This window comes from Mugil cephalus, chromosome 2, assembly GCF_022458985.1.
Source record: "Mugil cephalus isolate CIBA_MC_2020 chromosome 2, CIBA_Mcephalus_1.1, whole genome shotgun sequence".
Lineage (NCBI taxonomy): Eukaryota > Metazoa > Chordata > Actinopteri > Mugiliformes > Mugilidae > Mugil > Mugil cephalus.
Genome location: NC_061771.1, coordinates 611,752 through 634,273, shown reverse-complemented (window position 1 = coordinate 634,273; position 22,522 = coordinate 611,752). Strand labels below are relative to the sequence as shown.

At 41.3% G+C, this 22,522-nt stretch overlaps 1 protein-coding gene across 7 annotated transcripts in view; it reads left to right on the top strand.

The window, feature by feature from the left end:
• grin2bb (glutamate receptor, ionotropic, N-methyl D-aspartate 2B, genome duplicate b) overlaps positions 1-21,733 on the top strand; it is a 169,221-nt gene extending 147,488 nt beyond the window's left edge. For 5 of the 7 annotated variants that reach the window (XM_047578984.1, XM_047578979.1, XM_047578983.1 and 2 more), the window contains 2 exons: positions 4,867-5,105; positions 16,168-21,733. In XM_047578984.1, the coding sequence (XP_047434940.1) occupies positions 4,867-5,105; positions 16,168-18,552 (2,624 nt within the window). In that variant the 3' untranslated portion in view covers positions 18,553-21,733. The remainder of the gene's footprint in view (positions 1-4,866; positions 5,106-16,167) is intronic. The other 2 variants (XM_047578986.1, XM_047578985.1) reach the window with 2 other exon arrangements.
• The last annotated feature ends 789 nt before the right edge of the window (positions 21,734-22,522 follow it).

Here is a 22,522-nt window from a genome sequence, read left to right as displayed (position 1 = left end):
TCCGCTATGGGTGTTAGCTTGAGCTAGCCTGGTGTTGCTAGCATTGAGTGTGGAGTTGTTGTTTTTTCTTGCGCTTTTGGCATTTTTTCTTTTTTCCCTGGTCCTTAGTGATTCTTCCCCCAATTGTTTGGCCCTTCTGTACTCAAATAAATATAAAGTTTTGAAGTTGCTAGATGAGTAATATTTACTAGGCCTGGGAGAGCAACTCCACAGTACATCTTACACAGCTAACAGCCTAACTGGAAGCACATTACTGTTTAATTTAATAAATTTATGTATCATCATTTGTACCTCTGTACAGTCAATCAAGGTTGTTTTTAAAAGTGCTTTAGAAACAAACTTTGACTTGACTTGAAATAAAGAGGCCATGTTAACCTCACATATTTATTTTCAAACACATCAAACTTTCCAGATACTTTGTTCCCAAACATTACGGAAAAAGAGGGAGAAATAATCCTGTAGGTTCTATGGCAGGTGTTGAACTGTCTCCTGTCTCCACTTGGGATGGGCATAGAGAGCTGGTTCTTAGAACAACCGGATCCAACTGGTTCAATTCAGCAACATCATTATCTTTCATGCTCATTGATTCCCCTTATCATTTCTTTTCAGGCCAAATCTTTACATCAAAGCACGTCATTCACATCACGTGACGCTCACCGGACGATAAAGGAAGACATAATGACGGAGAGACTGAAATGGTCAAAAGTGTGGCTTCGCGTCACCATTTTTTGAAAAATTAGTCTGAAAGAATGGCTGTATGTCGCCAGTAGCTCTGTGATGTTATCCTTTTTTTGGGTCATTCTTATTGTGTTATTGGTTGTTTTTTTTGTCTGACTAATTCTTGTTTTTCTGTGCCTTGAACCAGTCAACATCGGTTTTGGTTGTTTTTGTCTTTTTGTGCTGTTTTTATTTTGTTATTTCTGGACTTCTTGTTTTTGGCTATGTGTTGACTGTGGTGTTTGATGGAGCAGCTGTGGTGTTTGGTGGAGCGGCTGTTGTGTCCGGCGGTGTATACCAGAGATCAGCTGCTAGTGCTGTCCATGTCCCCTGAGTTGTCCAGAGTGAGGCCTGAGATTCCTGCTGAACTTCAGAAGTGCTGGGGATGCCAGGCTGGAGTTGGAGGTGGAGGAGCAGAGAGCAGGGAGCAGGTGGAGGAAAATCTAGAGGTTAATCAACGCAAGACTGAAGGCAACTGGACTGGTAGAATTTCTTGAAGACATTTCGCCACTCATTTGAGTAGTTTCTTAAGTTCTGAGAGACTAGTGGGAAGTTGAGGTTTAAGTACGAAAACTGTGGGTAAACCCATCAGCAACTTGCCTGACCAGAAACTGGTGCCACTAATTTCCATAATGGCTGAGTACTTACCTATTAAGAGGGGGGACTGTGTGCCTTGGCTACTTACCCTGTGAATGGTGCTCTAACGAGGTTAGTGTCCGTGGGAGCCTCCAGTCTCAAGGTGTGAATGGTGTTGAAACTTCTTGGGGACAGAAGTCAAGCCTGAATTGTAAATAGATGGCAAATTAAATCTCAGTCCACCTCCTCTGTTTAGACAAGTTTTTTTTTTTTGTTTTGTTTTTTTTTGACATAGATGGCTTTACTCCTCTCTCAAACTATCTGTCCTCTCTGACTAGGACATTGCTATCTTGAAAAGAGTGTCCTTTGTCCTTCTAGTGGAGGTGGACTGCCGAGTTGTTTCCTGATTAGCTGGCTCTCCTGTGGTGGGCCATGTGTTTATGGATGGGTTGTTTGGTTGCCCAATGTACAAGTCTGTACATTCCTCACTGCACTGAACAGCATACACTACATTACTTTGTTTTTACCTGGGTGTTTTGTCTTTGGGGTGGACCACTTTCTGTCTAAGAGTATTGCTGGGTTTGAAATAAACTGGTGTGTATTCTGAAAATTCTCCTCAGTTTCTCAAATACACCAGCCACATAGGGGATAACAATGTTCTTCCTCTTCCTGTACTCATCTTCCTTGTCCTTTTTGGGATACTTTCTTGAGCCTTCCACCTCCTCTGTTTTGATTTCAACACAGGTGTCATTCACATACTTGTGCCAGTGGAAGGAGGTGGAAACTGCAAAGGTGTCCAGGGCTCTGGTCTCTACCTCCTCCATGTAGAGATTGGCCACGTACTATCCCGTACTACATGTGTTGCAGACTTCAAAAGGATGACACCTTGGCCTCAAGAACCAACCTCACCCAGACCAAGTCTGTGTATTACTTAATGGAGGATTTTACAGGCAAAAACACGGCTGTGCGATGCGGTCAACAGTGTCACCAATCGTGGCCAATCTCTACATGGAGGAGGTAGAGACCAAAGCCCTGCACAACAACCTCAACTTCCCACTAGTCACTCAAAACTGAAGAAGCCTCTCGGATGAGTGGCAAAATGTCTTAAAGAAATTCTACAAGTCCAGTTGCCTTTATTCAAAGCCTTTTGGATTACCATGACCTGGATGACTCAGAACCTTCACAGACATAAGACTGAATACATGTTTGTGAATGAAAGGGACCCGAGTGGAATGGTAAGGTGCAGGACATAGGTTAAATGGTAAAGAGTGTAGTGGAGTATGCCATTTGAACAGGTTACTGTTGAGTAGGGTCCGTGAATGCACTTCCAGGTTTGATTCCCAAATCACTCCCACCATTCATACCTATGGTTTATCAAGCACCATTGAGCATGTGAGCTTTCCTTTTTGACTTCTGCTCCTGGGGCATATGGTGGCTGCTAGAGTTTGGTGTTTTGGCAGGTATGTAAAGAAGCCATTTTATTTGTCAGTTACCCCTTGATTCCCCTCGTTTTTCTGTATGTAGTCACCCCATATTCAAGGTGGTGAGTGGGGTTATGACATCTGTTTTATATAGTGTTGTGAGCCACATTAACTTCAGTTTCTTTACTTCGTAGGCTTGCTTTGGATTTGCTGGCCTGCCTTTCGTGCCCTGTTTTGTTTCTAGGGTGTTTTGTCTTTTGGTTTACTCCTTGTTTTTGTATTGTTTCATTTTGAGTTATTCTTTTTAATAATATAACTGGGTTACTGTATTAATCTTGCTATTAGTTTTCTTTCTGTTAGGCGGAGTGCCATTTTGTTGGGGTGGCAAGGCACCCCAAGGCACCCCAATGCACCCCTGACATCCATAATGCATTTCAGTAAGAGCACTGGAACCCAATTGTTTACACCATACTTGCTGTGAAGATTGCTCTATTGCGTTTGACGGAGGTGAGTAGTGGTAGCATCCTTAGGCACCCCTCAGTATAGTCTGCATCTCCACTAGTTGCCTCTGCCCAGTTTACCCTTTTTATGTATTTTATGTTGTACTGAGTTTTAAATATTATGTTTTGACTGTTTGTTTTTTTTAGGTTGTATTGTTAGGGTCCCTGTGTTATCATAATAAAAGTATTTCCAACCTTATTATTGTACCTTTGACTTTATTTCAACTTGTTTGAATTTGTCTTTTTTTGCAGCTCCAGCCCGTGCCTGCTCATAGATCATAAATAAAGAATGTCTTGTCCTGTTTTGGTACCAGACCTGTGTTCTTTTATTTTTACCCTCACATTGTGAAGTAGTATTTCCTGGGGTGCAATTCACTAGGTGGTGGTGTTTTTTTTTTCATTTGTTTGTTTTGTTCCCCCTCCTTGCATTACTTGGTACAGTAGTCCTTGCTCTCTGCCACACTTACCAGGAGAAAGTGGAAAAGAGATCCATGTGGAGGTCACCAGTTTGTACTAAGGGGCCCAAAATGTGCCAAAAAAATATTCCCCACACCACCGCCACCAACCTGAACCATTGATACAAGGCAGGATGGATGGATCTTTACTCCAAATTCTGACATTGCCATCTGAATGTTGCAGCTAAAATCAAGACTCATCAGACCGGCAACATTTTTCCAATCTTCTATTGTTCAATTTTGGTGAATCTGTGCAACCTGTAGTCTGTTTCCTGTTCTTACCTGCAGAAGTAGCACCCGGTGTGGTCCTCTGCTGCTGTAGGCCATCTTCTTCAAGGTTCGATGTGTAGTGTGTTCAGAGATGGTATTCTGCATTCCTTGATTGTAACGAGTGGTTGTTTGAGTTACTGTTGCCTTTCTATCTTTGCCTACTCACTTGTTTGTTGTATTTTTGTTGTTGTTGTTTTTTTTGTTTGTTTTTTTTGACGATTTTCTGTAAACCCTAGAGATGGTCGTGCAAGAAAATCCCAGTAGATCAGCAGTTTCTGAAATACTCATCTGGCAACAACAACCATACTACGTTCAAAGTCACTTAAATCCCCATTCTTCCTCATTCTGATGCTCGGTTTGAACTTCAGCAAGTTGTCTTGATCACCTTTACATGCCTAAATGCATTGAATTGCAGCTATGTGATTGGCTGATTAGCTATTTGTGCTAACAAGCAATTGAACAGGTGTACTTAAGAAAGTGGTGAGTGTATATACCCCTTGATCTTATGCAGACCATAGGTGCAGATCAACCAAATCTCTCTGGATGTGTCCTCTCCATTTAGTAGTCCCCCTACAGATGTAGAACTGATGGGGACATATTTTAAGATGGACACTTGACCATGCAAACTTCCTCTCTGAGGACTGTCAGGTCCCAGCAGGCAGTTGAATTTTCCCCTCACAACAAGGAAGATTTAGCCTTGAAAAAGCAAAGATAATACTCTGGGGGGCATTCAGTCAAAATAATGCAACATGACATTTTTTGCACATACGTGAGACCAGAGATGTCATCCGCGTCTCATCTAAAAACACTGCCCTCTTATTTTGCACTCACACTTGCATGTTCAGGCTTACAGACAGATCCATCCATGTGTGCAGGTCACATCTGACCAATGCATCAATACAGTAACCTGTGTGTATGTGTGTCCAGGTGAGATGGAGGAGCTGGAGGCCTTGTGGTTGACAGGTATCTGCCACAATGAGAAGAACGAGGTGATGAGCAGCCAGCTAGACGTGGACAACATGGCGGGGGTTTTCTACATGCTTGGGGCTGCCATGGTTCTATCAATCCTCACCTTCATCTGTGAACATTTGTTCTACTGGCAGCTGCGTTTCTGCTTCATGGGCGTGTGCTCCGGAAAGCCTGGGGTCACCTTCTCCATTAGCAGAGTGAGTGTGCTCATGTTTTATTTTATGTTTGATCTTTACCTTTCTGATAGAAAGATCACAGGATTGGCTAGTTGTGTTTGAGGTGCATCGAGTCAGTCAGGGGACATAATGACTCATATGATTTACCTGTCGCTTTTTATTAGCACAGCCAAATGTTAAACAACAAAACACAGGTGAAGACCACCCTTTGTCATACAACAAAGTCACCACTCATTTTTTTTATATATATATATATATACAGTCGACATTTTCAATGTTTGGTCATTAAATACTTTTCATTTCATTTCAAACTTTGGGATTGATTAGTCTGTCAGAAACCAAAAGTGTTTGTGGCTACTATAAAACGCAAATATCAGAGATGCAGTATATAGAACCACCATCATTCGGGCCTCAATAAATCTCTCTAGAATTTATTTCCCTTAAATCTCTATCCCAAATACCCTGTACTGGTAAGGGTTTATAGGGTCCATAAATGAGTTTAGAAGTTTAGAAAGTTTAGAAACCATCCTCTGTGTGGGTCCTGTTGAAGAAAGTAACTTACATAGAGGATGTGTAGGAAGAGCTGTTCCCCACGGGACACCGTATGCTGCATAGCTGATCTTAGCTGCATACAGAAGAAAAAAGATGAACCTGGAAGATCAAATTCAGCTTGTAGATTGTTAAAAGCTCTTAAACCATGGGCACCATACAGATCTTTTAATACATTCACCCCTCTATTCTTCCAATGTGGAAATTAAAAGGGCATATTACCAGTAAGTAGTGAGAAGTTGTTAAGTATTGGTGTGTGATTATGCCATTTATAATCTGTGCCAACATGCTTTATTAAAACACGGTAAGATGTGAGTTGAAATGAGATAGCAGGGTCTAAACGTAATTTGTGTTTTTTCACTGGTAAATTAGCATACACCAGGTCTTGCAACCTGTGAGGTAGTGCAATATTCTCCTCAACTGGCCTCCAAGAAACAGAGGAACTAGGGTTGAACCAAGCAGATAGAGGTCGTAACACATAAGACCAAAAGTAAATTTTAAAATCTGGCAGAGCTAGCCCCCCTAGTGTCTTGTCTCGCTGGAGAATTGTGAGCTTTAGGCATGGCCTCTTTCCTTTCCATATGAATTTAGAAACTAATGCCTAAAGTTTATTGCAATATCCCAAAGGGGGAGCAAGAGGGATCATAGAAGAGATAAAGTTAACACGAGAAAGTATATCCATTTTAACTGTTGCTATTCGGGCTTGGGTGAATTAGGAAGATTCAACCAATGCTCTAAGTCCTTCTCTATCTGACTGTATATATCTTGAAAGTTTTTTGTTGCAATAGACAATGTGGAGGGAAAAAATTCAACTCCATGATATCTAAAGCTTTAAACTAGTGGTATATGGGAAGGCAGAGGATCTTGAAGTGCAGCTAAATTTAAGTGCGCTGACTTTTTCCAGTTAATGTTATATCCCGAGAGTGAGCTGCACATATCAAAGGAAGAAAGCAAATGTTGGAGTGAGGAAACTGCACTGCCTACATAAAAAAGGATGTCATCAGCATACAAGGATATACGATGTTCTATGTTACAAAAAGTGATCGGTTGCAATGATGGATGTTGTCTTATTTCCTGCGCCAGTCGCTCAAGGGAAAGAGCAAAAAGGGGTGAAAGGGGGCAGCCCTGGCGAGTGCCCCTTGATATTGGGAACTGGGCAGAGCAACTGTGGCCTGTGCAAACCACTGCTGAGGGATTTGCATATAAAACCTTAATCATATTAACAGCGGCGTGCCTAATCCAAATATTCCTATTCTAATCGGTCAAGCGCTTTTTCAGCGTCCAGTGATAAGATCAAGCAGCGGTGATCAATACTTCTAGCTGCGTGAATGATATGTAACAGGCGACGTACATTATCAGCTGCTAAGCGAGTTCTAATAAAACCAGTTTGATTGTTGTGTATAATTTTTGTAAGATGTATCTCCAACCGGGTTGCAAATACTTTAGCATTTAGTTTGACATCCTCGTTCAGGATGGAGAGAGGTCTATAATTGCCACATTTAGTTAAATCTTTATAGCTGTGTTAGTGCTAGAATTAAATGCACCCTTATCGATGGCTGTATTAATCATATCCAATAGTGGTTTGCCCACCCCAGAAGGTAAGGTATAGCTCAGGTGGAATTCCATCCCACCCAGGGGACTTGCCTTTTTTCATATCAGTCAGAGCCTTCTTCAACTCTTCTAGAGAAATAGGGATATTGAGTCGCTCTGCTTCGTCACCTGACAAAGAAGGCTGATTAATATCCTGAAAAAAATCTGTACACGTCTCCATATCAAGGGAAATTTCAGAATTGTAAAGAGATAAGTAGAAAGATTTAAATTCAGAATTGATATCAAGTGGAAGATGTGTTTTAATGGCTGTAATGTTTGAATATTTTTGATGTTTTTTCAGTCTTAGAGCTAAAAGGTGACTTGGTCTGGCACCATTGAAATAATATGTTCTTCTGGTCCTGTGCATTAAGAACTCTGCTCTACGTCTTAACAAAGAATTCAACTCAGCTCTGATTGCAGCCTATCTGCCTTGTGACACCTCAGAATATGTTGCTTGTTGTTATCTTGCAGTTATCTTGTTTAGTCTACTCTTATTAAGGTGGGATGAGAATGAAATTGAGGAGTCCCTAATACAGCCCTTTATAGCATCCCATACAAATCTAGAATCATCTACTGAGCCTGCATTAATGTCTATAAAAGTTCTTAATCTGTCTTTGAGAAAAGTACAGAAAACTGCATTTTTGAGAGTGTGTGCCTAGCAGTGTGAACATGCAGCGAAAATGCTATGATCTGATAAAGGACAAGGTTTGATAACAACATCATGTATTTCAGAAAGGGAAGTAGCTGAAGTTAACAAATAATCTATTCTGGAGAAACTTTGATGTCTTACTGAATAAAACATATATGATTTAGATGTGGGGTTAATAATGCGGTAAATATCTGTTTAACTAAATACTGACAGAAAGTTCTGAAATTTTTTTGAAGCCTGTAACAGTGTGACTGTGGAGCTCTGAGCAGATTTGTCTAATAACACATTTACAAGTGATGGGATGGGGCATAAATTCAAATAAAAGCAAATTTGCGTCTTAAAGAAATCCTACCATCCTCACTGCCAAATTGTTCAAATATACAGTGGATATAAAAAGTCTACACATCCCTGTTTAAATGCCAGGTTTTTGTGATGTAAAAAAAGAGAAGACAATTATTATTATAACTAGAAAATTCCCTCTGAGAAATTTTGAAGGGGCTACGGGGGGCTTATGCTGGGGGTACCGTCTCTGTCAACATGGGAATCAGCACACTTTGTAGTAACGTAAAGTTACCTCTGTGTGTGTATGTGGGTGAGGAGGGCACGCTTGCGCGCGCATGTGTGTTTGTAACTGTAATCACCAAGTTACCTGTGTGGGCGGGGAAGTGTGTTTGTTGGTGTGTATTGTTGTAACATAAATGTATGGGACACAGCTCATACATCAGCTGTATTAACAGCAGAGACATCAGAGTAGTCCCTGATTAATGAGCTGTGACTCAGGGGTTGCCATGGCAACTCACAGTGGTCGTAAATGATGACGGAAGCGCGCGGAGCTGGGACACAGAAAAGAGCTATATTTCCCCCCTTTTCGCCAGTTCCACATTTGGGCTTACTGTGACAAAACAATAGGTCCTATCAGAAAAACAAGCAGACCGTGGGCGTTGTAAGACGTTCCTGAAGACTTTGATGTGTTTTTTTGTCCTTGTAGAGTAAATATTAGAGATGGGACGTTTGATACGGAGACTCCGAAGCCTGTTTCACTCTGTTGAAGCAGACTGATTCGAAACGCTGTGTGGAGGCTTGTATCAAATCTCCGTAATCACGTGACCGATGACGTTTGAAGCTTCATACGTCACAACGAAACACCGGAAGTGAGGTGGCTGATTCGAATCTTTGGCGCTGCTTCACTCATTATAAGGAGACGCGAAATGCCCGTGTTGCTGCTATAATTGCAGCTGACCACTAGATGTCACCGGTAGGGTCTGTCTTTGATGCTTTGAAGCTTCGAATCTTTTTTCGGTACAATCAGGAAGAAGCCTCAAAAGCTTCACAAGGCTTCATCTGCCCATCTCTAGTAAATATTTTGGACACACTCGCGGGTTAACAACAAAGGTCTCTTCTCCTTCTCTCAGAAAATCTTTGCATTGGAGTGAATGGAGAGCAGACAGGTACTTTACTCCGAACAGAGGCTCACAGTTTAAATTCTGTACACCTCCCTGCTTTACTGAGCAGATTTGCTGTAGGGGCTAGCTTTGCTGTAGGGGTTAGGCCTCAGGCGAAGCCCCGTAGCCCCTAATTATTATTTGCAAGACAAATAATTTCACAAATTTTTCCACCTTTAATGTGACCTATAACCTGTACAATGCATTTGAAAAACAAACTGAAAACTTTAAAGGGGAAAAATACTAAATAAAAAACTTAAAATAACCTGGTTGCAAAAATATGCACACCTTTAACTAATACTTTGTACTAATACTCAGTCTTTCTGGGTAGGAGCCTATCAGCATGGCACATCTTGATGTGGCAATATTTGCCAATTCTTCTTTGCAAAACCGCTCCAAATCTGATAGATTGCTAGGGATGTGGAAAAATCGTGTGCACAGCCCTCTTCAGATCACCCCACAGATGTTCAATGGGATTCAGGTCTGGACTCTGGCTGGGCCATTCCAAAGCCTAAATCTTATTCCAATGAAGCCATTCTTTTGTTGAGATGTGTGCTTTGGATCATTGTCGTGCTGAAAGATGAAGTTCCTCTTCATCTTCAGCTTTCTAACAGAAGGCCGAAGGTTTTGTGCCAACACTGACTGGTATTTCGAACTGTTCATAATTCCCTCTGCCCTGCCCTTCAGTTCCAGCTGAAGAAAAGCAGACCCAAAGCATGATGGTGCCACTACCATGCTTCACTGTAGGTATGGTGTTTTTTTGGTGATGAGCAGTGTTGTTTTTGCGCCCAACATACCTTTTGTGATTATGTCCAAAATTATGTCCAAAAAGTTCAACCATGGTTTAATCAGACCATAACACACTGTCCCACATGCAATTGGGAGATTTCAGAAGTCTTTTTGCAAAATTAAGCCGGGCATGGATGTTTTTCTTTCGAAGATAAGGCTTCCGTCTTGCCACCCTACCCCATAGCCCAGACATACGAAGAAAACAGGAGATTGTTGTTACATGTACTACACAGGCAGTACTTGCCAGAAATTCCTGCAGCTCCTTCAGTGTTGCTGTCGGCCTCTTGGCAGCCTCCCTGACCAGTTTTCTTCTCGTCTTAACATCAATTTTGGATGGACATCCTGTTATTGCCACTGTTGTGCCATTTTTTCTCCACTTGATGATAACGGTCTTCACTGTGATCCACTGTATATTTAATTCCTTGGAAATTCTTTTGTAACCTTCACCTGACTGATGTCTTTGAATAATGAGATCCCTCTGATGCTTTGGAAGCCCTCTGCAAACCATGGCTTGTGCTGGAAGATGTGGCTACAAAAATGTCAGGAAAAGCCTACTAGAACAGCTGAACTTTATTTGGGGTTGATCAGAGGCACCTTAATTGGTGACAGATGTGTGCTGACTCCAATTTAACAATTTAACATGAGTTTGAATGTAATTGGTTAAATCTAAACACAGCCACATCCTCAGTTGTAAAAGGGTGTGCACACTTATGCAACCACATTATCTCAGTTGTTTATTTTTACTTCACCTCCCTGAAAGATTTCTGTTTGTTTTTAAATTGCATTTTACAGGTTATAGGTCACATTAAAGGTGGAAAAAATTATTTGTCTTGCTGTCATTTTGTTACATCACGAAAACCTGGCATTTAAACAGGGGTGTGTAGACTTTTTATATCCACTGTAAGTGAACTTGTGTCATGTGCTTTCTTGGTTAAATCCTTTTAGTATATATTAAACTGTAACCCTTCGGCGCTTTTTTGCAAACTGCTCACGTCACTGTAATGCTACTACTGAGACAAAATCTGCAACGATATAAGAAAGTTGCCTCGCAGTTATTTTACACTGGAGATTTTGGCCAGGGACACTTTTGAAAGGGGCAATGAAATGTGACCTATAATTGTTGTTCCAATTATGTTTTCATGTTACTTATTTCATGAAGTAACTTACCGTGACTTGTGGAAAAGGGGGAAAAGTCTGCTAGTTGATCGACTGACTGGTCAGATGATCGGGAGATTACGTGGTGTAGAGTGGCGGAGGGTCTCACTGAAATGTGAGCTGAGTCGATCTGGGTGAGCACAGTGCGCTCCACAGGTCACAATAAATCAGTACACCAGTAGGTGCTTTTGTCATTGTCACACTTTGTTTTTTCTATCAGCGCAACATTTCACCAATACGAGAGAACCCCCGATAGAACTGGAGCCGTCCTATCGGGCCCCGATATATCTGTGACCGATAATCGGTCAGTCACTAGTCCACATGTTGTCTACGTAAGAGGTCTAAGCAGGCTGTATGCTTTATTTGACCATTCAGCCCATTTACATCCCAGGTGATTACATGCATACTATTCATAATAGTTAATAGATGCCAGTGTTGTGATACCTACAAGATGTAGGGTAGAGATACAACCTACAGTGCAGCTGACCGACCATAAAGTAAAGTTAAAATGCCAAGAGAGATCCATCCCACCCCAAAACCCCTGTCGCCATGAACCCACCACTCTCCAAAGAACGTAAGAGGGCATGAAACAAAAACTCACACAAATGTGAAAACATAGAAAAACCAAAACCAAAATTTGACTCCTCCTGGGGAGCCTACCTTTCCCCCACAATTTGGACCTGTGAACCTCGAGAGGTTTGTTCCTTCCCACCGCGTGTGTGCAGGTCCCCCTCCCAATAACACTTACAATTATATCATACCATAGCAATTATCATTACAATTGTAAACGAGCTACGCAGAGTGTACAAATATGCTGTAGGTTATAGGTACATATTAGTACTAAACACAAATACAACATGTCTGATAAAATGTGTAATTTATAGTAAGATTGGTAACCTGCCAGGACTATAATGCCAAGAGTTTCTTTTTGAAATCAAACCTTGAGATCTCAAGCAAAAATCATATAGGAATCAAATGACAACAGCAACGTAAGCCAGCTGGAGTTATTCAGAGCGTGGAGAGCTGAAGTCCAGTTAGTTCGAGTATGTTTACAGTTAGAACACAGGGAATAACTGTTCACTGTAAAGCATGCAATGTCGGCTCTTATCATTGGAAAGAGAGTAAAATGAATTATAACATGAAATAAAAAACCAAAAATCACCCTGCAGAAAATCAGTGACAACGTCATTGCAGGCTATGCCAGGATAGAGGAGAAAGGTGCGAAAATCAAGTTTCTGCAGGGTGTCCATTGCCTTGGAGAAGGCCATCCTGTGCTTGAACGTGTGCGGCCTGTAGTCCAGGGTGAAACGGATGGTCCTTTCCTCCAACTCCAAAAAATTTAAGGCAGGATTTAATGAATATTTAAGTAGCCCACAAAAGTTGGCAAACTTAAACTTTTTAATTTTAGGGATTGAGATGTAAAATTTTCTATGACTCTGTCATGAGAAAAAAACACTCAAGATATTAACAGACATTAATTCATGAGCTAAATAATAAATAATGTCAGAGCTTGTGTGTGAGTAAGAGCATAATGTGTAGATTTATTTGAAAAGTAACACATTACAAAAGTAAAAGAATAATAATAATAGTTTTATTATTCCTTAATGGGGAATTCTTTTGTGAATCTCTCCATTCTGTAGGTTACTTAGCAGTGCTGCTGCCTTGCTTTCTCTCTTGATATCAGCAGGGTCGTCAGCAGCATTGGCACAACCTGGGCTCTGGGAAGCTGTGGGCCTACAAAATTCTCCTGGAGCTCAGTTACATCTCTACTACCTGCAACACCTCTTGGTCTTTGTTTAGCATTCTGATTCCTTTATTCCACCCTACAATACCACACACACTCCTGTACCCATGCACTCACATCACTGATCACACAGACCACATAACTTTCTTTAATTGGCTTTTGTGTGCATCTACCTACTTTGTCATGGTCGTTTTGTGATAAGTAGCCATTCATCACAACTATTTTTGGTCTGTCAAATGTGTTTATAATGAAGAGGACATCTTATCTGGATCTGGTACTCTATGTACATACGTTTTTTTTTGTTTTTTTTTTCATGTAATGCAAAAGGCTCTGTGAAATGTAGAAACTAAATATGTTCTACATAAACAAAATTTATAATAAAATATAATAAAACGATATAAAAAATACAAAACATTTCAAGGCTTCTCACAAAATTTTTATTTTATAGCCGGCTGAGAAATGCCTCAGAGGAGAGGGCTACTTCTAGTTGCTCCTTGAATGGTTGGAGCTTCTTTGCTGCCTCCCTGGGCAAGTGGCCCACCAAGGCTTCCTCCATTATTTTTAATTCACTGTCAAAAAAGAACATACATTAAAGGTTTTCAATTACATGTTACATTACACATTGAAATATTACCATCATCAATTCTTCACTTATCAGTCTTACCATGGTTCATATTCTGGTCCCCTTTTAAATCTGGTTACAGCCTCTGGTGCTGTCAAGTTATATTTTTCAGCCAGGGTGTGAACTGTCACCTAGATAGGATGATTGACATTCGTTAAATAAAATAAAAAAGTCGCTGAACTGAATGTAGCCTTTTAGGAACATTTACAATAAAACGTATGTAAACGCTGAATGTCACTCATCAAACAGGCAAATAACCCTCTGAAACTTTGCTAACGTTACCCCATTTTGCAACGGGCCGGCTTCGTTCTGTTTCTCCACTTATATTTAATACAATGGATAAATATAGCCTATATCTTACTTGCTTAGACCATCGCTGAATACAACTATTATATACATTTATTTATTTATTAAATATATTACACTGACACTTACAGCGTGTCGGCCATTCTTTTACTTTCAGGCTCTGTTTTGGTTCATTTACTGTTTTGGTTTAGGTTTTGGTGGGTCTCTCTTTACATCTTGCGTGTTTCAACGTGATTTTCCCTTGTGTAGGGGGCGTGTCATGTAGTGACACCCCTACTCGACATGCCCCCTATTCGACATGCCTCTCTCTTGCAGGCCGCAGACAGATCCGTCTCAACGGCTCCGGCTCAATTTAATCTCTGCCTGGATGACTGAAAACCTTCACAGACATCACATGATACTGTGCAGAACTGAACTGCACACACATAGCTTAGACCAGTGGTTCCCCCCCTATTTGTATCCTGGGCCTGAACTTTTTTCTGGTGGAAGGAGGAGGGGCCTGGGGTGCGAGGTAATTAATTGGAGAAGTCATTTTTAATTCAGTTTCAATTTATATAAAAACAACTATTCTAACTCTAAATTGCAAAATGTATAATTATAATTTTTAACTCCTTTGTACTTAGGATACATTCTTCTAGCTTCATGAATTTACTCTCCATCTTTCTGACAACAGTGACTTTGATGAAATAACACCGGCTTAGATGATGCCTTCATTAAAACTCAGAAATTCGTTATTCCAACTCTGAAATTTCAGACTTGAGTCACCACTTGTTTCATGTAGTTTTTTTTTTGTTTGTTTTGTTTTTATCTCTGCCACTACATCCATTCTTGTCTCACTCTCAACAGGCAATTCGTTTAGGTTATTGCTCTGACACAGGTTCACTTTGGTGTTATGTTCAGATTGGCTGTTTGGTGAGTCCATGGACACTAATGGGGAAGAAGATGTTAAATATTCTTTCCTAATTACTTGTTCAATCTTAAGTGTAGACACTTGTGCAGACACTTTTTAGAAGTAACTCCTATTACTCAAGAGTGGTTAAGAGGTTTTTCATACATTCATACATTTCTCTTCCTGGCTAAACGCTGTAGTGTGAGAAGGAAGTAGTAACTAAAATAATTAAGCATTGTTAAAATTTGCTGTTCATATACAGAATATAAAAAGTGTAATAATAGAAAAATGACAAGAATGCAAAGTGTTCATAAGATAGAGCCAGACAAAGTCAGCAAGAGTCACAATGAAGAATAAATCTGGTATCAGACAAAGGAAGAGTTAAATAGAACAGTGGTGTGGAAGAAACCTCCGTTCTATTACATTTCACTCAGTGCAGCTCTGGTAGCAGTAGATGTGGAAAGATAAAGACAGAACATTCCACTGGAGCAGCTGCCGCTTAGCCAAGCACTCGCAAACTGAGTTAAAAGAGAAACAAAGAAAGAATGGAGGCACAAAGGAAAGCAGATCGACTATTCATATTCATGAATGTAGCACAGTGAGTAAGAAAGTGACTAAGAGACAGACAGAAACTGTTTTTGACAGGTTGACACCTTTGAGGAATGTTGGCCTGTGTGCTGGCTGGTGGGTAGTGCCTCCTCGACCTTTCAGATTTGACTGTCGCCTCGACCACAGATTCCCTCAGCCCCTGTTTAAACACTCTTGTTTGACACCACTCTCAGAAGGCTTCCCCTTCCCTTGCCCGAAAATCCTATTTTTACAAACGAACCAAATAAAACTGAAATGATTACTTCTCTTAAAAAAGTTTAAATTAAATTGATTAAACATATTAATTGGTGGTCAAAACCATCTTGCTGCTCAACCTTACTGCTCACTGTCTGTTATCAGTCAAGGCTCTGACCTGCCCTTACACTCACTCACTCACTCGACTGCTAAGCATCAGCTGTGATGGTCCAAACCGTTCCCCAGAGAAAAGTTATTTATGAACTCAGACCCTGTTACTGTTTAATATGTGTAAACAAGAGGATGCTCTTCGAGGACATGGATAGATTAACTTCTCTACCTCTGCCTGTCTCTGTTTGTTTGTCAATGTGTCTGGTGGACTGCTAACATTAAGTCGCCTCTGGCAGTTGAATCCTTACTACTGCCTCACATTTTACTGTTGTTGTACTCTTTCTCAGGCTTCATACTTTACCACGCTCACTCTCTATCTTTGTGCCTTCAATGGCCTGTCTCACCCTCACTTTCTTTCTCTACCCCCCCTTTTCTTGTCATTTTCACACTGCAGGGTATCTACAGCTGCATCCATGGGGTTCAGATCGAGGAAAACAAGTCAACCATGGATTCACCCTCGTCCACCATCAAGAAAAACATGAATAACACCCACTCCAACATCCTACGGTTGCTCCGCACTGCAAAGGACATGACAGCAGTCCCAGGCATTAACGGTTCTCCACACGCCGCCCTGGAGTACAGCCACAGTGGCCGAGAGTCAGCTGTCTATGACATCCAGGAGCACCGGCGCAGTCTGGTGGGCCACCCTGCAGATTGCAAGTCTGCTCTGCCTTACATGTCAGAGGACAACATGTTCAGTGACTACATCAACGAGGTGGAGAGGACTTTTGGCAATGTTCCCCTGAAAGACAGCAACCTGTACCAGGACCATTACCGGCACCACCACCCGGCCTCAGCTCTGGGTATGTCTGGCCCCCCACCTAATAGGCCACGTAGCTTAGGCAGCGCTAGCTCTTTGGAGGGGGGCATGTTTGATTGCGACAGTTTAGGGGGGGGTATAGCGCCCATCTTCACCACCCAGCCCCGGCCCTCCATGACTCACAGGAATACCAGTAAATTTGACCTGATCGCTGGCCACACCACTGCGGATTCCAACCAGAGTGGGTTCAAGGGAATGAATATATACGGCAGGTTTTCTTTCAAAGGAGGTGCATCCAGCACAGGGATCATTGGGGGGCACGACAGGTACTGTGGTGGGGGTGGGGCAGGCTCAGGGGGTGATGATGGGAACATTCGCTCTGATGTATCTGATATCTCCACGCACACTGTCACCTATGGCAACTTGGAAGGCAACAACAAGCGGCGTAAGCAGTACAGGGACAGCCTGAAAAAGAGGCCAGCCTCTGCCAAGTGCAGACGTGAGCAGGACGAGATAGAGCTGAGTGGATTCAGGAGGAGACCCCACCACCACACCGTCAATCACCACTTCCCCCACGGGCCGCTGGCACACCGCACAGTCTCACCTCCCCTGGAGCGGAAGAGGGGAGGAGGAGGGGGTAACTCTTCACCTTACTTATTCCGCAAAGACAAAGAGAACTTGAGGGATTTCTATGTGGACCAGTTCTGCTCCAAGGAGGGCAAGGCCAAGCAAGAGGGTGGAAGTGGAGGAAGCGGTGTGGGCGGTGGTAGCGGTGGTGGTATCTGCAAAAGCATAGTGCCTGTGGAAGACTTCCTCAAAGGTAAAGGAAAGAAACCAGAGTGTAAAGGTGCACTTGGTGCAGTGTCAGCAGGGCAGCAGGCCCATACCTGCTGGGAAAAGGGAGTTTCTGGTTTAGGAGGGGGAGGCATAGCAGGGGGTGACTGGGAGTGTCGTAACTGTCACAGTGTATGCCACCATAGTGGAGGTGTAGGAGGAGGCAGCACATGTCCAGCTAGTGGAGTTGGGGGGAGCAGCAGTCGTCCCAACTCTGCTTCTTGCAAACGCTGTGAATCTTGTAAGATACAGTCAAGCAACCTTTACAACATCAGCGAGGATAACAATATGGTGTTCACTGCAGGGCAGACTAGTATAGGACCCAGCCAAACACAAACTCAGGCACAGTGCAGAAAGCTTGGTCCAGGCGGGAGGGTGTTACGGAGGCAACACTCATATGACACATTTGTGGACCTGCAGAGGGAGGGATCAGGTCGCATGGGAGGAGTTGGCGGGGGAATTGGGGGGCAATATCTCCAGCCCAGAAGTGTGAGCTTGAAAGACAAAGACCGTTTCATGGAGGGCCCCAGCCCTTATGCTCACATGTTTGAGAGGTACGTAGGTGAAAGAGAATCTCCCATGTTTGGAGGAATAGGTGGGGATAGGACAAAAGGAGGCTCCTCTTTCAGTTTGTTCCGTGGAGGTGAAGGTGGGTTGCATCGGCGGTCAGTGGGGGAGAGAGACTTGAGGGACAGAGATAGAGCTTTGACGGGAAGTGGGGGCTGTGGTGGTGGTAGCAGCAGCAGCAGAGGGGTCGGGACTTACTCCTTGTCTAAATCTCTCTACCCAGATAAGGTGAACCAGAACCCCTTCATCCCAACCTTCGGCGACGACCAGTGTCTATTACACGGTGACAAACCGTACTACATCAAAAAAACACAGACACAGCAGCAGCAACTTCTCAACAACAACCGTGGAGGAGGGGATTTCCGTGGCTCCATGGGAGCAGCTTCCTATTTGCCTGCATCTGCCACAGCTGGGGTGATGTCCAATGTGGGCCCAAGGTTCCCCAAAGAGCTGTGTCTGGGTGGGGTGAGCGGGCCCATGGGCATCCATCTCGGAGGCAACAAGCTGCTGTCTGGGGGCAGGGACACCTTAGGTTTGGGGCAGGGACAAAGACCCTTCAATGGTGCCAGCAATGGACACATTTATGAAAAGCTCTCTAGCATTGAGTCAGATGTCTGAAAGTGAAGACAGGAAGAAAGAGGGAGAGGGAAGATAAAGTAGGTGAAGAAAATGGTTGGAAGATGAAATAAGACAGAAAGCACAAGCTGATGACTTTTCTGCAAGAAGATAATGCACAGATTCAGTGTGTATTGTCGTCTCTCCTGTAAATGGAGAGAATTTAGACAATGCACAGAGGCCACTTCTGGCTAAGTCCAATGGGAGTTTCTAATGAGAACAGAAGATTCCGGTGCTGCTTTGACACTCAGAGAAAGGTCTAAAGGGAAGGAAAGAGGGAGGGAGGGGAAAGGGTGAAATAATTCTCCAGTTTCTGCTCTCTTTACATGCTCATTGTCTTTCCCTGCTTTCTGCAGTTCACTAACACCAAAACAAATGTTTTGTTTAGCAACAGAAATACAATCATGAATGAGAGATCAACAGTTCAGTTAAAGTAACAGGGTAACTAATAATAATTGTAATGATAATGTTAATACTATTATTGAATATTGAATATATATATTGTTTATATATTGTTTTACGCTTTTATTTATTTAAATAGTTCATGTTACATATCTGTATGATGTTACTTCCTTCTTAGCTTACCAATATTACAGGAGGTTGGTTGACAAGTACAAAACCTTTGGGGGATTTCCTGTAATTTGGACTCTTCTTTGCAATTAATTCTTCATGTTTGATTATTATTTTTTTTTATACTTTTATTACCTTTCTTACCTTGCTGTGAAGTGTATGTGAAAGGCATGATTTGATTTGCTAAGTACATTGTAAGTACTTAGTCATTAACAAAGGTCTTTTTTCAGCTGCAGAAGCAACATCATCATACTGATTTGCCGTTTTCCTCAGTTTGTTTCTTGGCAGTACCAAATGGGTCTCACATTTTGAGCTGGATGTGCCTTAAAGAACTGATACAAATTTTGTCATCTGTTGTGGACTGATCCAGCTGCAAATAAATGATCAATTGGTTTGAGAGTGAAAGCACAGGTGGACAAGTCTAAATGAGGATAGAGTTTTAGCTTGTAATACAAGCAAATGAAGCTTAAATGTTTGCATTAATCCCCAACTCATAAAAGTACACAGTATTGAACGTACGGCATAAACTTTTTTTTTTTTTTTTTTAAAAAAAGCCTCCTCTTGAAGTATTAACTTCACAGTTAATCTAACTCCAAGCCATTTCCTTTAAATAATTTACAGAGAATCTCCACAAGCTTCATCACTTCTCACCTCCATGTAACAGATGAGCCAGAGACCAACTTTCATTAAATACAGGTAAATCGCATTTGACGTCTGCTTGTTGCCCTCTTGGTGTTTAATTGGGTCAGATTAAATTGGCTATGACAGTTTTGCTGTTCAGGACCAGGATGTAATCTAATACTTAGGAAAATGTTCAGCTATTCCTTTAGTTTCAGAGAATCAACCCGTTTATACACTCACTACTCACTCACTTCTTACAATCACCATTGCTCAAACTCATATTTTTCACTAAACAGACCATGACTAATAAGTTGATGATATGCTATAGCCTTGATTTCTTCCTCCACTGCACCATAATCTGTTTCACACACTAAGATTCTGATGATGGGATGAAGTTGCTCTCAAGTCCAAGGTCTTGTGTGCAGTGTGTGAACTGCAGACTTAAGTGGAGAAAACAAATGAAGAAGGACAATGTGTTTAAATAGCAGGTATTGTAAAAAGCAATGCCTTTGCTATTGATGGAAAAGGCAGCTCATATATCCACAACATCAGACGTAATATCTGTCTAAAACATTGAAAAGATAGAAACGTTATTCTATTCTGTTTCATTTATAGCTTGCTCTGTAACACACTGAGATGATGTATCTAAAATGCTGTCACTGCCAACAACACAGAGCATCCATTCGTTTCCAGTCACCTAAACTTGACTTTGAGTTGTTTTGCCAAATTTTAACATCTAAGCACAATTTGACTGAAGGGATCCAATATTTACAATGTTGTTCATCCCAGACAAAAGACATTCCTTGTCTAGGTTGACAAGTCAGTATGTATGATGTAGGAGGTTTCTAGTGTTTGTAAGGACTTGCATGAATACACTTATTTTCTGTATTTTCTGTTTTAAACTTTAACTTTTAGCCCAAAAATGTGTGTTTTTGAACAATATTTGGAATTTTCACTTTCACTGGTACATCCATGTAGTACTGTAAGTGTGTACGCGTGTTTGCTCGTTGCTTGTTTGTGCAAGAGAGGGCACCAACCTCAAGAATGAAAATTTTGGTTATATGCAGATGACTATGCCTAAATTGATTCTAATCTTACAATTGAAAACAGCTTTTATCGTTAATCTTCATACAAAGATTGGTTCTAATGATTTAGCAGATGCTCTTTAATGCGGCTGAAGTCTGAGTTTTACATTGATTATCACGGAAAAAGCCTTTTTTTTTTTTTTTTTGCTTCACTTTCCCCTTATAAATATCTCAGTATAGTTCATTGTTTCTGTTATAGTATGTGCCTCAATACATACGCTTGATTACCTCTGGGTGTGCTCATACAGACAGAGTGTGTGTGAGATAACTGTTAATTGTACTATAAAACTGTATGTAAGTACCTCACACTCATGGACTTTTCATAAAGAAAACTGTACAAAAAACAACTATTTGGGATAAATCTCTGATTCGTACACCCCCTTTGCAAAATTGCTTTTGTAACAACTGAAGACCATATACAATCATTTATTATTACACAGACAGTGCACACACTTAATGACTCCATATGTTTGTTCAGTTTTTGATTTTGGTCAGCTGAAAGGGTTGTTTGTCTCAAGAGAGAAATAGTAAAGCACTGTCAATAATCTGTACCAAGAAAGCACAATAGATTATCTATTGTATTAGATAACCTCTCTCTTTTTTTTCCTCCTGCCCCCTTTGGAGAAAATCTTGAGTTTTTTTGTGTTTTGCTGCATAACATTGAATAACTCCATCCCTGAGCTGTACAGATTGTGAAAATGTATATACAAACAAAAATCTACTTCACCCTTGCATTTTTTGTATGGAGAGAAATTACTTGTGTGAAGAAAATATTTCAATTTTGAATATTTAATAATATTGAAAATGAGATTAAACACAGTCAATGTGAAATTAAGTGATGAGAAATATTATTCTTCTGTCTCTTTGGAATAAAAGTGTTGAGTATTAATAAAAAATAAGAAATTTCAGCTGCTCTCTTTGTCTTCTCTTTTCCTCCATTAATATCTGGGTACTTAACTGTCATTGTCATTCTATTCATTCATACCCTATGAATGAACAGAATAGAATAAATATAATAGAATGTCATTGTCACAAGTACAATGAAATTAAAAGTGATCTCAGATCAGTGCATCAAATTTAAAAGCAGAAATTGAGATATATACTATACAAAACTTTTGAGGCATACATAACACACACAAGACATACACACACAGTCATTGCCGTCATCATCACAGGGATACGGGACACAGAAGCACCGGCCCCTACAGGTATGAAATAACCCCCCAACCTCCCTCCACCCAAAACACAGGTAACTTTGTGATTACAGTTACACACACACACATGTACTTGTGTGCGCGCCACACACAAACACGTAGATAACGTTATGTTATTACAGTTACAGACACACACACACAGGTGGTTCATTTTCCCCGTACGACCTGTCGTTGCTGAGATATAAGCAGTTGTTTGGAGGGCAAAACCTAGGCTACAGTATTTGTACCTGTCCTTTGGTCAGAGAGCAGACAGCTGCAGTTTCTTCCCCATAGCCATGGCAATAGAACCCACACGCACAAAGGAGCGTGTAGGTTCCCATTCAAAGAAGTCTGACAAAACATTACGACCACGCACACCATTAAGATAAGATAATACTTTATTGATCCCCATTGGGGAAATTCAAATGTTACAGCAGCACAAGTCAGTAAAAACAGGAACAGGACACAGAAAGCAGCTAGCAAACAACATTCAATAGGACAAAC